The sequence below is a fragment of the Leptosomus discolor genome, chromosome 18 (genome assembly GCF_034619465.1).
Source record: "Leptosomus discolor isolate bLepDis1 chromosome 18, bLepDis1.hap2, whole genome shotgun sequence".
Lineage (NCBI taxonomy): Eukaryota > Metazoa > Chordata > Aves > Leptosomiformes > Leptosomidae > Leptosomus > Leptosomus discolor.
In genome coordinates, this window is record NC_141408.1 from 11,740,623 (window position 1) to 11,757,066 (window position 16,444).

General features: G+C 54.9%; 2 protein-coding genes and 1 pseudogene across 2 annotated transcripts; 2 read left to right on the forward strand and 1 right to left on the reverse strand.

The window, feature by feature from the left end:
* The first annotated feature begins 1,375 nt into the window (after nt 1-1,375).
* Nucleotides 1,376-2,120, forward strand: LOC147414174 (C-C motif chemokine 3-like). The gene is made up of 3 exons (XM_086475324.1): nt 1,376-1,448; nt 1,758-1,866; nt 2,027-2,120. The coding sequence occupies exons 1-3, from the start codon at nt 1,376-1,378 to the stop codon at nt 2,118-2,120; spliced, it is 276 nt and encodes a 91-aa protein (XP_086331450.1).
* Nucleotides 2,121-7,247: 5,127 nt separating this feature from the next.
* On the forward strand, nt 7,248-9,338 carry LOC147414175 (fibrinogen-like protein 1-like protein pseudogene; annotated as a pseudogene).
* Nucleotides 9,339-12,514: 3,176 nt separating this feature from the next.
* Nucleotides 12,515-15,282, reverse strand: LOC104344878 (fibrinogen-like protein 1-like protein). The gene is made up of 3 exons (XM_009949140.2): nt 15,240-15,282; nt 14,196-14,315; nt 12,515-13,149 (listed from the first exon to the last, which is right to left on the reverse strand). The coding sequence occupies exons 1-3, from the start codon at nt 15,244-15,246 to the stop codon at nt 12,515-12,517; spliced, it is 762 nt and encodes a 253-aa protein (XP_009947442.2). The 5' UTR covers nt 15,247-15,282.
* Nucleotides 15,283-16,444: the final 1,162 nt, after the last annotated feature.

The following is a 16,444-nucleotide window of genomic DNA, read 5'->3' on the forward strand; positions in this document are numbered from 1 at the left end:
GGCTGGAAAAATGACAAACAAAAGGAGGAAGTAGCAAATTTGGCAGCTCTTTCTTCCTGGGTGTGCACCAGCGGGGGCCTTTGGGAATTACCTTCTGGGATTGCAAATGCTGCCCCTTTTCAGTCTGTGCTACAATCTCCTCAAGATTTCATCTGCAAGGCTGCAATGAGCTGATCTCAGTGGGCACCAGCAGAATCCTCTCCTCCCTCCAGCTCCTACCCTTAATGCCTTATCTCCTGACACAGATCCATTTGCTTTTTGAGGGCTAAGCCAGTAGAGAAAGCATAAATTGCATGAAATTTATCCTTGGGAAGAAGTGGGCAAGCAGTAATTGCAACTTGACTGTTAAGAGGCTGCAGAGTGCAGCCACAACTAAAACCTTTAGAGAAGTGTGAATCTTCTGTTCACCCTGGGGACAGGGAGGGTGGCAGGCTAGGCTGCACCCTGAGCCCACTGCTCCAGCCCTGGGGCTGGGCAGCAGAGTCCAGTCCTTACAGGCCATCCAGTCTTCCATGGTTTTGCAACCTTTCCAGCATGAGAATACTGATTTTGACCGTATTACCAGCAAAAAGGGACAAATGTGAGACCCCCAGTGACTTCTAGTTCAACACAACCTCGTTCCTACACGATCTTTCCTTTCCTACAGACCCAACCAAGAATCAGTCCTATGAGGGGAGACGAACGTATGCACAACGCATCGTTACAGAGTGAACTCTGTACCCCTGCGGTGACCGGTGGAGCGGGGCGAGAAGTGGTATTTGTGGGAAAACTGGGGATAAGCTGGGATCTGACTCCTGGCAGTGGTTTTCTGCCAGCAATAGTGGCAGTGGCTGGAGGTTTGAGTGCCATGGCAGCTGAGCTGGGCTGGGCTGTCCATCCCCACAGCAGCTCTGCAGCTCATAGTCATGCTGCTGGGGCTGGTGCAAAGCAAATCCCTGCCTGGAGCTTGCTGGTGTTGCTTTGTGGCTGCCTGCTTGGGATTGCCATCGGTGCCCTGGCCATGGGGCTTCATGCCCCAGCCTGGCTCGTGGTTGATGGGGTCGTTGAAGCAGCAGCAGGGTTGGTGTCATGGGGGTTTGGACTCTGGCTGCTCCTTGCTAGGCACCCAAATGGAACCTGAAAGTTGCAGCCCTGTGGCCGGCGCTTCCCCTTCTGCGGTTTCCCTGCCTTTTCCAGCTCAGCAAAACGGAGAGATCCTGACATAATTTCTCCGGTATGATGCACTCATTATTTCTTTCCTTGAAACCCTGTGCCCGCCCAGAGGCCGGGGATAAAAGGAGGGCATCGCCACAGAGGCTGAGCATTGTGCAGAGGAGAGCCCTGCAGCACCCCCAGCTACAGCCCTGCTTGCGGTTCCCTCGGCCCCCGCAGCACCATGAAGGTCCTCGCAGCCGCCCTGGTTGCTCTCCTCCTCGTGGCTACCTGCTCCCCGTCCGAGGCCCATCTCGGTGAGTCTGGTGTTGTCGCGTCCTCCCCGGAGCTGGGGGTGCCATCACTCCATGGGAGCTGCCAGGGCAGCCGGAGAGCCCCATCCCTGTCAGCGGGGACCCTCATGGCTGTGGGGAGGGCTGGGAGCAGGAGACCACCACCACTGCTGGGACTCAGGCTTTGGACTGGGGGTCTCCAGGCAATGACACAAGGAGGGGGATGGAGAGGTGGCAGATCCCTGGGGAGCCCCAAGCGCCAGTGGGGCGAGAGCCTGTGCCGTAGCCTGGGGGTCTCACCAGGGCTCTCTGTCTCTCTCCATGCCCTCACAGACGGCGTCCCCACCTCCTGCTGCTTCAGCTACCAGCAACGTCCCGTCCCGCAGGGCCTCATCGAGTCCATCTACATCACCAGCAGCAACTGCGCCCGGCCGGGGGTGATGTGAGTACCCACCGCTGCTGGGGGCTGGGGCTGCGATGGCCAGGGGAGGGGGCCAGGGCCAGGGCCATGGCTGGGGACCCCTGGGGTGCTGCCGGCGGGACCCAGCACAGACACCCCGCTGCCCCGGCCGAGCGCCTCAACGTGGGTTTTCTTCTGGCAGCCTGGTCACCAAGAAGAAGAAGGAGCTGTGTGCGGACCCCCAGATGCCCTGGGTGCAGGCACGTCTGAAGCACTTCCAGACCCCCAAGAACTGACCCTTCCCCGGCGCCACCTGCGATGTCCCCAGTGCTGCCCCCGGCGGGCTTGGCTTCCAGCCCCCAGCACGCAAGAGTGTACTGAGCTGCAACGTTCTTCAACAGGAAAATTTATTCTATTTAACTTATTTAAGTGAAACTAAGTATTTTTTGCTAAGAAAAGGGAAAATACAAAAATAATTTAAACTGTATCAAAATAATAATTTAAAACAAAATAATTTAAACTATATCAATATGCCTGTTAATGAAGAGTCAGGGAGTTTTGATGCCTAAATAAAATGTTTGTGCAATCAACCCCTTTGGGTGTCTCTGAAGTCTCTGCTGGAGTCCCAAAATGGGAGAAGAGGCCCACGGTGACCCCCTTGCCCTCCCCATGCCCTGGGTTCACTGCTTCCCCCTGGGCAGGGTGGCCTCGGCTCCAAGGTAGATCCCATGGTGCTTCCCCCTCTCCCCAGCCCGGCTTCAGCTCCAGTGCCACCCAGCAAGCCCCCATGAGGTGACACCAGCATCTCACCAGGGGCTGCCAGTACTAGCTATTATTTGGGAAAAGGCCTGATAGTGCCCATGGTGCCAACAGGGAGGTCGGGGCCACCACGCAGGCTCTTGCCCTGCAGCGCTCAGGTACATCAGCAAGCCCACGTGTGAAGTTCCAGCTCCTGTTAGTGAGGATCTGCAGGTTTCTGGGACAGGGTCTGGGAGGGCAGTTGGACGTCGGGTTGTCCTTCAAGGATTATGGCCTCTTCTTCCTCAACTGAAGTACTGGGAGCCAGGGTGTTGTGCAAGGGTCCCTGTGCTGGGGGAAACTGGGGTTGGGGGCAGCTGCAATGGGTGGCACTGCAAGGTGTAGGGAGATGATGAGCACAACAAGCCCATGCCAAACTCCCTCATGCCCCGGAGGGCAATACTGGTTCCTTTGGAGCCTGCCTTTTCCCTTTTGCTCTCTGCTCCCAAAAGAAAAGACTTCCACAGCAGGTGAGTCAGAAATGGCATCACTGTGACCCACTGCCAGGAGGGGCAGGGTGTCCCCCGTGGGCAGCACAACGGTCCTCTTGGGGTGCCCCAACGCTCTTCCCCGGGCAATTGGGTCCTCTCAGGGTGCCCAAGCCCCACGTTTGCCCTCATGTTCCCTGGAGACCTCCCTGTTGCTCTCCAGCTGTCCCAGAGCCCCATGCTCACACGTCCTGGCGTGCCCCCAGGATCTTCCATTCCTCTCGGTGTGCTCCAGAGCTCTGCTGCTTTTCCTTGGCAATGTCAGGTGTCTGAGATCTGTGCAAGCCCTGTTTCACGTCGCTTCATCTCTTCCTCCTACCAAACAGGAAGAGCCCCTGCGGAAAAGAGGGAAAAGAAAATGAAGCATCTTCCACTAATTTGCCCTTTTAGGATCTGGGAACCTTTCAGAAACGGAGATTTCCGTCTTGCTGGTTTTTTCTTGGTCTGTTTTTCGACCGTGATCAAGAAGGCCTCCTCATTGCGCTGCGCTGGCTGACCACCATCTCCAAGCCTCCCTGGACACCTTCTGGGCCACTTCTCCTGCCTGATGGCCTGCTCCCCCTGCCAGCTTTCAGCACGGCAGGAAGCCCGTTTCTGCAGGGGCTGCAGAGCAGTTTTGCAGTTTGAGTGGTTTGGCCTGTGGGGAATGATCTCCTGGCAGCTGTGTCTTCTGCCCTTTTTTTTTAGCAATATGGAAACTTCTCCCCTGCAGCACAGTAGGAAATACCACTTTCTGCTTTAAGCTCAGAGTTGGATAAAAGCATGACACTCGTATCCTACCTGAGTGTTTCTATCGCAACTGACTTTTTATGTTGCTAATATTTATCAGTGCGTTTGTAATCTCATGCTAATGTTTAAGCATTGCTGTGAGGATATTCCACTGGCTGCAGTGCAGCATTCACCACAGTTGCAGCGAGATGCTCTCTTCACATCTCTACAATTTCTGGCGTCTGAGAATTCATGTCCTTTTCCTCCAGCTGCGCCCACGGGATCGGGCACTCTTTGAGGAGCTCTGGGGGAGGCGCAGAGGGACTTGTCAGCCTGACCCTCCAGGAGCCCACTGCGGGAACCATCGCCTGGTGCCGGGGGGTCCTTTCTGAGCCCTTGGTCCACAAAGGTGTGCCCAACACCTGACTGCCCCGGGGGCAGTGAGCAGTGTGGGGTGGCATGGGACCCCAGGCAGCTGGGTCCATGGGATGGGGGTGCGCGGGGCTGTGAGCAGGGTGCCAGGACATCTGGGTCCGTGGTGGGAGAGGTGGAGTGGAGCAGGTGTTCCCTGCTGCCTGGCTCCTCTGGGAGCAGTGGGGCACGTGGGGTGGAGCCCCAGAGGCCTGGGCTGCCTCGCTTCCCCCAGATTCCCTACTTGCCCATGAGTCCCTGCCACTTGCCCTCATTTTCCCCAGAACCCCTGCTGTCCCTTTGGGGGCCCCAGTTACTGTCAGTTGACCCACTTGCCCCCAGGGTCCCATACTTTCACCCTTAGACCCAAACAGTTACTCCCAGGACCCCTCAGTTGCCCCTTGCCCCCTGCCTCAGATGCCCCGTGATCCACCCCCCGAGATGGGGATATAGGGTCTCCTCCCCTTTCCCCTCTTTCTCCATTCCTCCTTGTGCCTCCCGGGGCCACCTGGCAATGCCGGAGCCTCTCAGATCTCAGTAACCCCTGGAGATCCCACAGACCTGGATAGCAGGGTCCCCCAGGGGATTCCTGATGCCTGGATTCACTCTAGGGGAGCTTGACACGTGGATCCGTCCCAGAGGACGAAAATTTCTGCAATTGCTTTTTTTTTGCATTGGGGGTTGCATGTGCAAATGGGAATAGTCTGAAAACAGAACCAAAGTTCTTAGAACCTCGATGATGCTGGAAAGAGAGATCTGAGGGTCTTCGGCTTGCATACAGAAATCTGTGGGCTTGCACACAATAAAACTGGGTACTGGGCAGCACATAAGCAGTCCAAAACATAGTTCTGACACTCCTGACCTGCATTTCAACAGCCAGCACTGAAAGAAGGTCAGACTGATGCCTGTAGGAAAGCTTTCTCGAAGATCCTCTTGTGTAGTAAAACCTTTATATGTCATGGCCACTACAAATGCCAACATACTTTCTTCTTTAATTGTTTGCCTAAAAGCATTTTATCACATGTTTACTTTTATACCACTGTATAACCCAGTTGACTTCAATTTGGTAATTTGGATTAACTGCGGATAGAGATTTTTTAGACATTATATATGTAGCAAAAAAGCCAAACAATAGAGGAAGAATGCTGTACAATTCCTCGAGGAAGAGATTAAAAAAACTAAATGAAACCTTAAGACTGTGATCACAGCATCTCCAGTGCTCTATGTTGCCTTCAAATGTACGTAGACTTACGTTAGAAAAAACACCTACCAGGAAAACATGAAAAAACAGGCTGTGAAGGCCGTACATGCAGAGTATGCTCATGTCCCGTCGGTGCGTTTGGTCCCAAGCAGTCGGTAAAATGCTTCCATCGCCTGGGCTGACATTGCAGCTGCACTGAAATCTGCGGTGCTGCCAGTGCTGGTTCTGGCGGAGGAGCCTGAGCTGCCCCTCTGGGCTGAAGCCCCAGCCTGTGCTCCTCCATCCTGCCGAGGCTGATCCTGACCCCAGCAAGGACTTTCTCCTCTTGCAGTCATCTGGTACCACAACAGAGCCACCGTGTGCTCATCCTGGAGGCTGCAGCTCGCATTCCTCATCCAAGTAATTCCCAGGAATCCCAACAGAAACTCTGTTTTGGCCACCCCTGCCTATTCCTTCTGCTGATAACAAGTGGACTGGGGGGTGCCGGCGTGGAAATTATAGTCTTTTCAGGGCCAGGTTTCCCTCAGGTGGATGGCTGTGTGAAGCAAAGGGAAGGGGATGAAGCTCTTCCCGTCCTGAATGCTGGTGGCATTCTGTTGTCCTCCTTGCACAAACAGATCCCTTCCATTCCCCCTCTTGCACACTCAAATGTCCCCTGTATGCACCCAGATCTCCCCTGTTCCCCTCCTTGAATACTCAGATCTCCTCTGTTCCTTTCAGTGTCTGCTCAGTGCTGACTTCTCCCCTCTGTGCACACTCACATGCCTCTTTTCCATGACAAGTGCCTTCAGATTCCCCATTCCCCACTGTTGCCCTCCACCAACACTCAGCTCCCACCCATCCCTTCTGTGGGTGCTCAGTTTCAGTGGGTTCCACCATCAGATCCCTTCCAGACCCTCTGTGAGCTCTCAATTCCCCTCCATGCACACTCAGATCCCCTCCATTCCCTCTCCATGCACACAGGGTCACCATCTGCCTAGTTTCACTCCATTCCTGAGCAGACACTTGCTTTCCTCTGTGACCATCCATCCTGCATGACCAGTCTCCCAAACCCAATGCCCCAGGGACCACAGCTGTCTCAACTGGCCTACAGAAACCTTTTAGCCAGTGTCTTTCAGCAGGCCCCTTCAGCTGCATCCTTGCAGATCAAGACTGTGGCCCACTGCAGAATAGAGACCTCTCCTGCTCCCCCCAGATGGAGATCACCTCTGCCATAGCCCTCTGCCTGTTGTCACGCAGTCCAGAAAACACCAGCCGCTCCAAATACCATCCCACAACAGTCAGGGTCTCTGGGAGTCTTGAGGCCACTCTGACTTCTGCACCAAGAGCTAGGCTGGGCTTGTCAAAAGCACATGGAACAAGAACCAATTGACCTGGCAGCACCCTGCTGTAATGGTGGGAGGCGGGGACATTCCCCGTGTTTGCTCTCCGCACTGGTTGGTGACTGGCATTCAAGTGTTTATGTACTGAGCTGCGCTCTTCAAAGCTCCCAAATATGCTGTTCCCAGGAGAAATTCCATCCAAGGTGCTAAGCACTCACAGAAGAGCCCATTCCAAGAACTCTTGCTGGCACGGGGGTTATTTTCTTTGCAGCTCAGGAAGCTGTGCACCTAGAACCACAGGCACCTTCGTCTCAGCTTGTGTTTTCTGAGGGCACAAAGGAAACCCAGCCTGATTTCCTCCTCCACGATAAAAGGAAGCTGGGAAGGGGGGTAGGACCCACTCACCCCGCCCACTGCAGAGGGTACTACAAATGCCCCAGCGAGACCTGCCGCTCCACAGCTTTGCGCTCCAGAGAGCATTCCTGCGTGGGCGCCATGGGTGAGTACGGGGCTGGGAAGCGGGGTGCTCCTTGCTAGCGAGGGGAGGGAGCACAGGTCCTCGCGCATCGGCTCCCCGCCGATGGAATCGGTGCCCTCTGAAGGCACGCTCACCTGCCACACCTTCGAACACCAGCAGCTTGTGCCCTGCCTTCTGGCTGACCCCAGCCAGTCCCCTGCTTTAGGGGCCAGGAATGAAACTTGGCCCAGTTGGTTGCTGGGTGCTTTGCTCCACCCAAAACTATCATCTCATGCATGACTTTTCGGGAGCTGGGCAAGGGGAAAAGGCAAGGTTTTCTACCCCTTGGGCAAATGAATTGAGGCCTTTTGGCAAGCTTTTTGGCTTGCATGGACCAGTCTGATGCTGCCCAGCATGCTTAGTGCACTCCTGCACCTCACCTGGTTGTGTTACACTGTGCAGCGCTGGAGCCGTGGGGTTTCCCACCTCTCTGGAGGGTCACGTTTCATCTTTTCTCCATCTTTTCCCTTTCTAGCAGCCCAGTGCCTTCTACTCCTTGCTTGCATGCAAGTCTTGGCTGCCCCAGGCCACTCCATGCATGTACAAACCCTAAACATCTTCAAGAAATCTCCCTCCAACACTTCGACGAGCGCTCTGAAGAAAACCGGTATGTAGCATCCCGTGGGCATCTCAGGGCTCTCACCAACCGCTTTCAGTCCCATGCTTTGGGCCAGCAGAGGCTTGGTAAAATGGCAATTGGGAGAGGGTACGCTCTGGTGCTTCAGATCCAAAAAACACCTCCACAATGTAGGTGGGCTGGGGAGACGCGGCATCAACGCCAGGCTGCGCTCAGCTGGGGAGAGGAGCTCTGCCCATCTGGCAGGATGACCTTAACTGCAGCAGGAGGTCCTGCAGCAAGCGAGCTGAAGGCGTGGGAAGACCACACCTGCCAGCACAGGGGAGATCCGGTGTTGTGTGCTCATGTACAGCCAGCTCCGGGTGGGGAAGGGCCCTACACCAACCCCAGCCCCGGCCCTGCTCCAGGATGGAGGATGGTGGATGTGAGGAGGTGTACCCGGTGCAGGGTGTGGTGCTGTGCGTGTATGTGTCTGTGTGTGCGTGTGCTGTGCAGACTGGCAAGGGTGTCTGTGTGCTTGAAGGGGCCATTTTTCTCCTGTTGTCTCTGTCACAGGCAGGGGCAAGGTCCTCTTCACCTTCCTCCCCAGCGTGATCCTGTGTTAGTGACACAATCCCCTTTTCAGGAGACTCATAGGAGCCCACTAGTGTCCATATCAGTCTCCTGACCTGATACCAGTATAGCCCAGTGGGTCTGGGGCTTTTCACTGGGGCTGCCTCCTGTTAGGTGTCCCATATGGAAGAGGAACAGAGGGCTGAGGCCAACCCACTCTCACCTCCAGCCAAGCACATTGACCTCTCTGGGCTGGGACAGATGATTATCCCCCAGGTACTCTGGCCAGATGTCCCTCTCTCCTGCCCCAGGTTGGCCCAAGGACTGCAGTGAGATCCCCACTGGCAGCCCCAGCGGTGTCTACGTCATCCAGCCCACGGGACTGCACCCCATCATGGTGTTCTGCGAAATGAACGTGACGGACGGGGGCTGGACGGTCATCCAGAGGAACCAGCAGAGCACGGAGATCACCTGGGCCGAGTCCTGGAGCACCTACAAGTACGGCTTTGGGAATGTGCACACCGAGTACTGGCTGGGCACCGAGTACATCCATCAGATCTCCAAGCAGAAGGTCTACCAGGTCAGGTTTGTCATCTGGGATGCCGTAAACAACATCAATTTCGCAGACTACAACCTCTTCAGTGTGGAAGATGAGTCCCACGGCTACCGGCTGAGGCTGGGAGCGTACTCAGGGACAGCAGAGGATGCCATGGACTCAGACAATCCCAGGAATGTGCACAACAACATGAAGTTCTCCACAAAGGATCGGGATCAGGACACTTACAGAGGGAACTGTGCCTCCCGCTCTGGGGGCGGGTGGTGGTACTCAGCGTGCTATTCTGTACGGCTGAACGTCAAGGGGGGCATAACGTGGGGCAGCCTGTGCAAAGGGAACTGCAAAGCTTCTGCCATCCTCATCAAACCAGCTCCATACCATTAGAACTCTTTCCCCCTCCTGTCTGCACCGGGCACATGGCCAGACCAGTGTCCTGCTCAGGACCATTTTGCTGGCTGGGGGGCTGGGGGTGAATAGGATTGTTCTTGTATATCAAGAGCTGTTTTCTTTTCCTCCTCTCTTCAAAAATGGCAACGCTCCTTGCTTTATCTCTGGCCTTTCACCTGTGGTGGGTTTTTAGGGATCATTATCAGAACAAGTTATAAGTGCTGCGGTTTCCAAGCATGTTCTTTCTGGGGAGAAAACGGTGCTCAGAAACCTAAACCCCTCCTGATCCAGCAAGGTCTTATTCTCTTTTTGCTTTATGGGTATAGATGACTTCAGCAGCAAAATATCAGTCATCACTAGCTAACCTGATCTAAGATGCTCTGAGCCCAGGCAGGCCATGTACACACCAAATCCCTGCTGTATTCTGTGTTCATCCTGCAGAATAAAATTGGTTTCAGAACCTTCACAGACATGTGCAAATGTCCTTCATTTGTTTGGGAACTTCTCGCTACCAGTTTCTTACCAGGAGCGGACCTTATGCTCCTGGTGCAGTAAGAAAAGGCTTTCAAAGGGAAAATTTTTCATAAGACTCGAACAAGGAATTAAAGACAAAACTTTAACTTAAAGAAGAGAGGTGGGTTTCAAGGTAGGGATCTTTCAAAAAGGGAATGCAAAACCACATTGCCAAAAGCAAGCACTGAGGGTAGGAGGGAAGCGTCAGCCCCATCAGCCATGACCTGGAGCTAACCAGAGACAGCAGGCCAGGCCAGCATCACCCTGCCTTGTTAACCTTGTGAATGCTGGCCCAGGCCTTGGGAGGTAACTGGTAGAATGGGCAGGGAAGAATGGGACAACAGCACTGTAGGGCCACGCAGCACTGCATGGTTGGGATATCTGGGGCAGGTTTAAGAGCTTGAGGCAGCCTGACATGGCAGGGATCCCAGAATTTCAAGAAGCCCGGATGACCTTGGGTCCACACAGGCTTGCTCTGGTGTGGTGAGGTCTCTGTGCACTGGATAGCTCAACAGTGGGCATGGTACGTGTGACGTGGTCTCCCAGTGCTGAGCAGAAGGGAGTGATGTCTTGCTGGCTGCACTCTCGCTAATATAGCCCGGGATGCAAGTCACCTTCAACACTGCAAGGGTGCATTGCTGACTGCTGGGCAAACTGCTGTTTACTAGGAACCCAAACCCCTTTTCCGTCAAGCCTCTCCCCTCCAGTTAGGTTGTACATCCAGGCTGGAGTGCAAATGGCTTTTTCAACCAGCAGACATATCTCTCAGTTGAGAAATGCTACTCTCAAGTCAACTCAAATGGGGAAACCTTTCTCAACCAGCAGCACCCTCATGTGTTCATCTCCCCACATTGTTTTTACGCTGGGGACCCCAGAGCTGAACACTGCACTCCAGGTGGGGTCTCACGAGAGCAGAGGGGGCGAATCCCCTCCCCTGACCTGCTGGTCACACTCCTTTTGACACAGCCCAGGATGCGATTTGCTTTCTGGGCTGCCAGCACACTTTTCTGGCTTGTATTCAGTTTTTCATCCATCGGCACCCCCAAGTCCTTCTCCACAGGCTTGCTCTCAGTCCACTCATCCCCCAGCCTTTATCTGTGCTTGGGATTGCACTGACCCAGGTGCAGGACCTTGCCCTTGGCCTTGTGGAACCTCATGAGGTTGGCCTGGGCCCACCTCTCCAGCCTGTCCAGGTCCCTCTGGATGGCCTCCCTTCCCTCCAGTGCGTTGACCACAGCACTCAGCTTGGTGTCGTTGGCAAACTTGCTGAGGGTGAGCTCGATCCCACTGTCCAGGTCGCTGACAAAGAATTTAAACAGCACAGGTCCCAGTACTCACCCCTGTGGAACGCCATGTCATCACTGGTCTCCACTCGGACATCGAGCCGTTGAGCGCAGCTCCTTGAGTGCAACCGTCCAGCCCAAAGTTCAAACTTCCCTCTGTTGCAGAGGAGAACCACAGCCACATTCCCCCTCTGCAGCCCAGTGTGATGGGACTGATTACCCGCATCTCTCATGCCCTCAGGGAGGCCACCACCCCCTCCACACTCCAATCCACGGTGATTTCTTCCCTTTCCCAGCACAGAGCAATCACCCAGCCATAGTCAGGGGCAAACTATGAGCAAGAGTTTTGCAAGATGCTGGGCTCTGCTGGCCCTGTTGGCTAATCGTAGCCTTACGCCCACAGTTCAGTGCATAGTGGCTGCAACAAGCCTTTGCAAGCAAGACTGCGTCCCGAGAGCTGAGAGCCAAACCACAGGCAGAATTGGGTACAACAGCTGTGTACAATAACTGTACCAAAGGGTGGAAAGTTCATGTTACAGGCTGATGCTGGGGACAGTTAGCAGCAGGGAAAATTGGTGTCAGGGTTTTCACTATGGAACATTAAAATATCTCAGAAAAAAAAAAAAAAAAAATCAGTGCAAAACCCCCGCATGCCATGTCAGCTCTGCACCAGCTCAGCCTGGGAACAGAATCAGCTCCACAGCTGACCTGGTCCAGCACTGCCTAAGCAAATCATCTTGAAACCAGCAGTCATCACACCAGCCTTGGGGGACACGAGCTCTGCATGTGCCAGGGACATCTGGCATCTCTTGGGCAGGTATGTCTCCTTGCCCAGGAGGGGACTTGCATAACACACCTACTTTCCCCCAGGTCCACCATCCCAGAGACTGGACAGAGTGATTCCCCCCACACTTATGTGCAGTGTCGCTGTGGAAGGCAGACACAAGGCAGCAAAGTCTGGCTCCAGGGTTTATTGCAGCTGATCTCTCCCACCACGGGTAGCAGAGCTGTGAGGCGTACGGGGCCCGGGGAGGGAGCAGGGCCTGAGCAAAGCAGGGATACACCGACCGCACGGGGAAGGGGACTTGCACTGTCTCCCCCTCCCCAGCACAGGAGTGGGCGCACCCACCCCAAACCAGTGCCTGCGTCCCAGTGCCAGCCAGCACCCCGGCACTGGGCGAAGCTGCCCGCGTGCCCAGGGCTCCAGGCGATGGCTCCTGAGCCCCAGAGCCGCTGGGCTTCAGCTGGTGACGGTGCGGGAGCTGCGGGCGCGCACTGGGACTGGCACGGGGCTGCGGGCAGGCAGGGGAACGGGGCGCTGAGCTGGGGACGGCGGCACTCCCACAAACCCCCGGGAGGCTGGGCGCTGCGGCACGGTCAGCACACGTCTGTGGGTTTGACCAGGATGAGGGAGGATGCGCAGTCGCCACTATCGCAGAACCCTGGCCAAAGGATGTGTTTTTTGGCATTGAGCACGACATTCTGGCACCTGTCGTACCACCAGCCCCCGTAGCTGTTGGCGCAGTTCCCGCTGTACTGGTCCTGGTCCTTGTCGGTCGTGCTGAACTTCATGTTGTCATGGATGCCCCCCTTCTTCGGGTGATAGATGGTCAGATAGTCATCCCCATCACCAGAATACCGGCCCAGCCTCAGCGGGTACCCACTAGCCTCGCTCTCCACCCTGAAGATGTCGTACTCGGCGTAATGGGTGACGTTGGCTTTATTCCGCACGATGAAGCGGACCTTGTAGGTGCCCTGCTGCGTCAGCAGGTGCAGGTACTCGGTGCCCAGCCAGTGATCGCCCTGCACGTTCCCGAAGCCGTACTTGTAGGTCGTCCAGGATTGCTTCCACGTCAGCTCAGTGTCATGAGAGTTTCTCTGGACAACAGTCCAGCCCTTGCCTTCGGTGTCCATGTCGCACCACACCACCCGCGGGGGTGATCCTGCCGGCTGGATGACGTACACCCCGCTGGGGCTGGTCTTGCGGAGGTGGCTGCAGTCTGCGGGGAACCCTGCAGCAGCAGCAGTGGCAAACACAGGTTGGGGTGGGAGAGAGAAGGATCATATGAGTCTGTCAGGGCAACAGGGAACTCCTGTAGGGGAATGAGGACTCAGGACAAAAAGGGCTGGTTTCATCTGTGCTCTGCTCCATGGTGTAGAGTGGCTTTTCCACCGGCTCATCCACAGGCCAACTGAAGGTCTCTATGGCAGTGGCCCTGGTAAGAGCCCTAGGAGCTATTTCTCATGATTTGCTATTTCATTTGAAGCCTTCTAAGGCCAAGAAAAGAGGGAGAAAAAAATCTTCCAGATGCCAGTGACTTCCTCGACATGTATCTGGCTCTCACACAAGGCACTTGACATATTGAGCTGCAGCTCTTGCAAGGACCAGAAGTGTCCAAAATGCTCTGCTGGATGATGATATGTAAGGAAAACTTATGTTTTCCCTGGGGGTCATTGCATTGCAAAAGAAGGGTAAGTTCTGCCTTGGTCTCCTGGGGATCTCTTCCCCCAGCTTGCTGCAGTTCATCTACATGATCTGCCATGACTTACTTGCCAAAATAATTTGCTGTCTAATTTGTTTTTCTTTTTTTTGTGCCTCATGAGGGGCAATTTGCTGCAGGTAATTCTGATTCAGCCCATGAAATTCGTTTTTTCTGGGGCACACAGGTCTTGCAGGGAGTGTAACACTCCCTTGCAGGGAGGAAGGGAATAATCCTCATCCAACAAGAGCTAAAAAATAAAAAATAATTGCTGGGATGATCCCCCCTAGAACTGAAGTCTAAAAAGACACAAGCACCATAGAGCAACCTGCTGAGTTACGGTGTTTGGGCAGAAACCCCTTGGTTTCAGTATGGAGCCACCACGAGGGTGAGGACGGCTGGACAGCTGTCAGGCTGCTTACTTTACAAGCCATGGCCAAGGGGTTTGTGTGTGTGAGGAGCATCAGCTGCCCTTCCTAGCACTGAGCAGACCTGAGAGTCAGTGCTGAGCTGGGGAGACGTTTCCCTGCCCTGCCCCTTGGTGCCCAGCCAGTGCCCCCCACCCACTCCATACTCACCACTCCGGGGGCTGGCAGTGGGTACTGCTGGGCCAGCACTGGCGCAGAGGAGAAGCATCGCCACCACTGCGGGTAGGAGGACAAGGTCCCCACGCAGCAAACTTGTCCCAGCCTGGAGCCCTGGGGAGGAAAGTGCCCATCGCCATCAGGATCCCTGGGCAGCCCCCCAGCCCCCAGGGGGGCTCAGACCAGGGAAGGCAGAGCCATGAGGTGCAGACAGGAGCAGGGGGCTCCCAGGGTGGTGGGAGCCGCAGCTTTGGTGCAGGCTCTGCCGCTGCAGGGGTGAAGCAAGGTGAGAAATGGCTTTGTCACCCTCCTGGTCAGCCCCTTCCCTGCACCACGCAGCAACCTGCAGACCTGTTCTCAGAACCTACAGGCCAAGAGTAGCTGAGAGAGGACAATGACACAGCTAGATCTGGGAGGAGTAGTATGCTGGGGGGTGAGGGACCACAAAAACCAGTTCTTTTTGGAGTAATCGTGCTTAAGACTTACATAAGCCACTCCAGTTCAGTGACAGCTAATGGGAAACCAGATCAAAAGGATGGGTCTTATTGCACAGGTACCAGTTCCCAAGCAGACAGAAGGAAGAAGTCTCCTGGGCCCACACAGTGACACAAGCCCAAACCCTCTGTGCTGGCCACCCGCCCACCCCTGCACTCTGCACTAGCTCACTTACTGGAGGAGATGCCATCACGCCTGGGGAAGGACCTCTGTGCAACCATGTGTGCCACGTGCATCGGTGAGGAAGGGAATGGACCCAGTCAAAACCTAGGTCTCCACATTAACCTCCCTTGACAGGACATGGGAATACAGGGCACAGGTAGCCTCAGGAAAGCATAGGCTGGCACCAAGCGTGTGTGTCGGTTGGTGCTTGGGTCTTGCACCCCTTCTGCTACCAGAGTGCCTGGCAGCGTGCATCACCCAGGCAAGATCACCGCTGCTGTCCTGCTAATCATCTTGTCCCTTTGTATACTCACCCGGTCAGGTCTTGTTTGAGCCCAGCACCACACCTGAATGCAGTGTGCCGCTGGGAGGATAACTCACCCATCATGACAGCACGGCTGAGCAGAGAGCAGGAACCCAGGGGTGCACCCTCCCATGCCGAGCTTTCCACGGTGACTTTATAGGCACTGCACACACCCACTTGTGTGCACACTTGTTATTTGTAGAGGCACAAGGAGGCACTTGCAGATTGTGATTCGAGCTGTTTTCAGATCCCATGACAGCACAGCTAAACCCCCTGAGGGGAGGGAGGCATGCCCTTCCACCTAGAGAAGTACAAAATAATCCCCTCCATGATGAGGGATTTCAATTATTGACTCTCCCAGCTACACAAACACTACATGTGAATGGCCCACTTGGAGCAAATTCTGAAAATGATCAAACTGAAGTGGAGAGACCTAGCTTTTTAAGGACATACACACAGAAACTAGCAAAGGAGGAGGAATTAGGTCTCCCATGTGCCCAGTCCCAAAGGTGACCTTGGAAAGATGAGGACGGGTCCTCAAGAAGCGTGCCTGCTTGCTAACTCTCCACTGGCAGGTTTCAGGATCAATGAGTTAAGTCATTGGGCTGGAACCAGTGTCCAGCAGCCAGAAGTCACTGTATACACAGCGTCCCCGGGCACCCCAATCTGTGTGCCCTGAGTAAAGGGCAAGGGCTTCAGGTAACAAACAGGTGCCTGTGGGTCCCTTTGCCGCTCTCCTTCCAAATCCCTGCCTTTGGCCTGGTGAGACCCTGTGGATCACCCCCCAGCCCCAGAAATGTTGACCAGGAACTGGTTGTTCCTTCTACAGGAACAAAATGCTCTCAGGACAGGTTGTTTGGGAAGGCTGTTCTTCACACCAGAAGGTGCAGACAGCTCCATCACTTTGTCAAGCCAATTTTAAGAAGATAAAGATGTGGCCCTTCCACATTCTTCTGGGTTGGTTTCAGTAGCCTACTGACCAGATGTCTTCATGGCACAGCTTTAAACATGGTGTTCACAGCAAGACAATGTCAAGCTGAGGCTCCCACCAAGAATTTCCATGCTGCAGGAGCCCACATCAAGCAGTGCAACTTGGAGGTCTGGATGGACAGCAGCACCCAGACCTCTCTGCGGTAAGGGATTCCAGGATCAACTTCCATTTGAACCCTTAGATCTCAGCCCCGCTTGTTTGGTTAGAGGTTGGGAGCCCTTGTCCACAGCCTCATTTAGTTTGGGAGAATCATAAAAGCAGCATGCCCAAGAGGGAGAAGGACCCAAGCTG

Excerpts from the sequence above, each read along its gene's own strand:
- LOC147414174 (XM_086475324.1), top strand. The coding sequence starts at position 1,376 with ATGAAGGTCCTCGCAGCCGCCCTGGTTGCTCTCCTCCTCGTGGCTACC. Across the intron at positions 1,449-1,757 it reads CCCGTCCGAGGCCCATCTCG|ACGGCGTCCCCACCTCCTGC; the intron begins GTGAGTCTGGTG and ends ATGCCCTCACAG. Across the intron at positions 1,867-2,026 it reads TGCGCCCGGCCGGGGGTGAT|CCTGGTCACCAAGAAGAAGA; the intron begins GTGAGTACCCAC and ends TTCTTCTGGCAG.
- LOC104344878 (XM_009949140.2), bottom strand. Across the intron at positions 13,150-14,195 it reads CACTGCCAGCCCCCGGAGTG|GGTTCCCCGCAGACTGCAGC; the intron begins GTGAGTATGGAG and ends CTGCTGCTGCAG.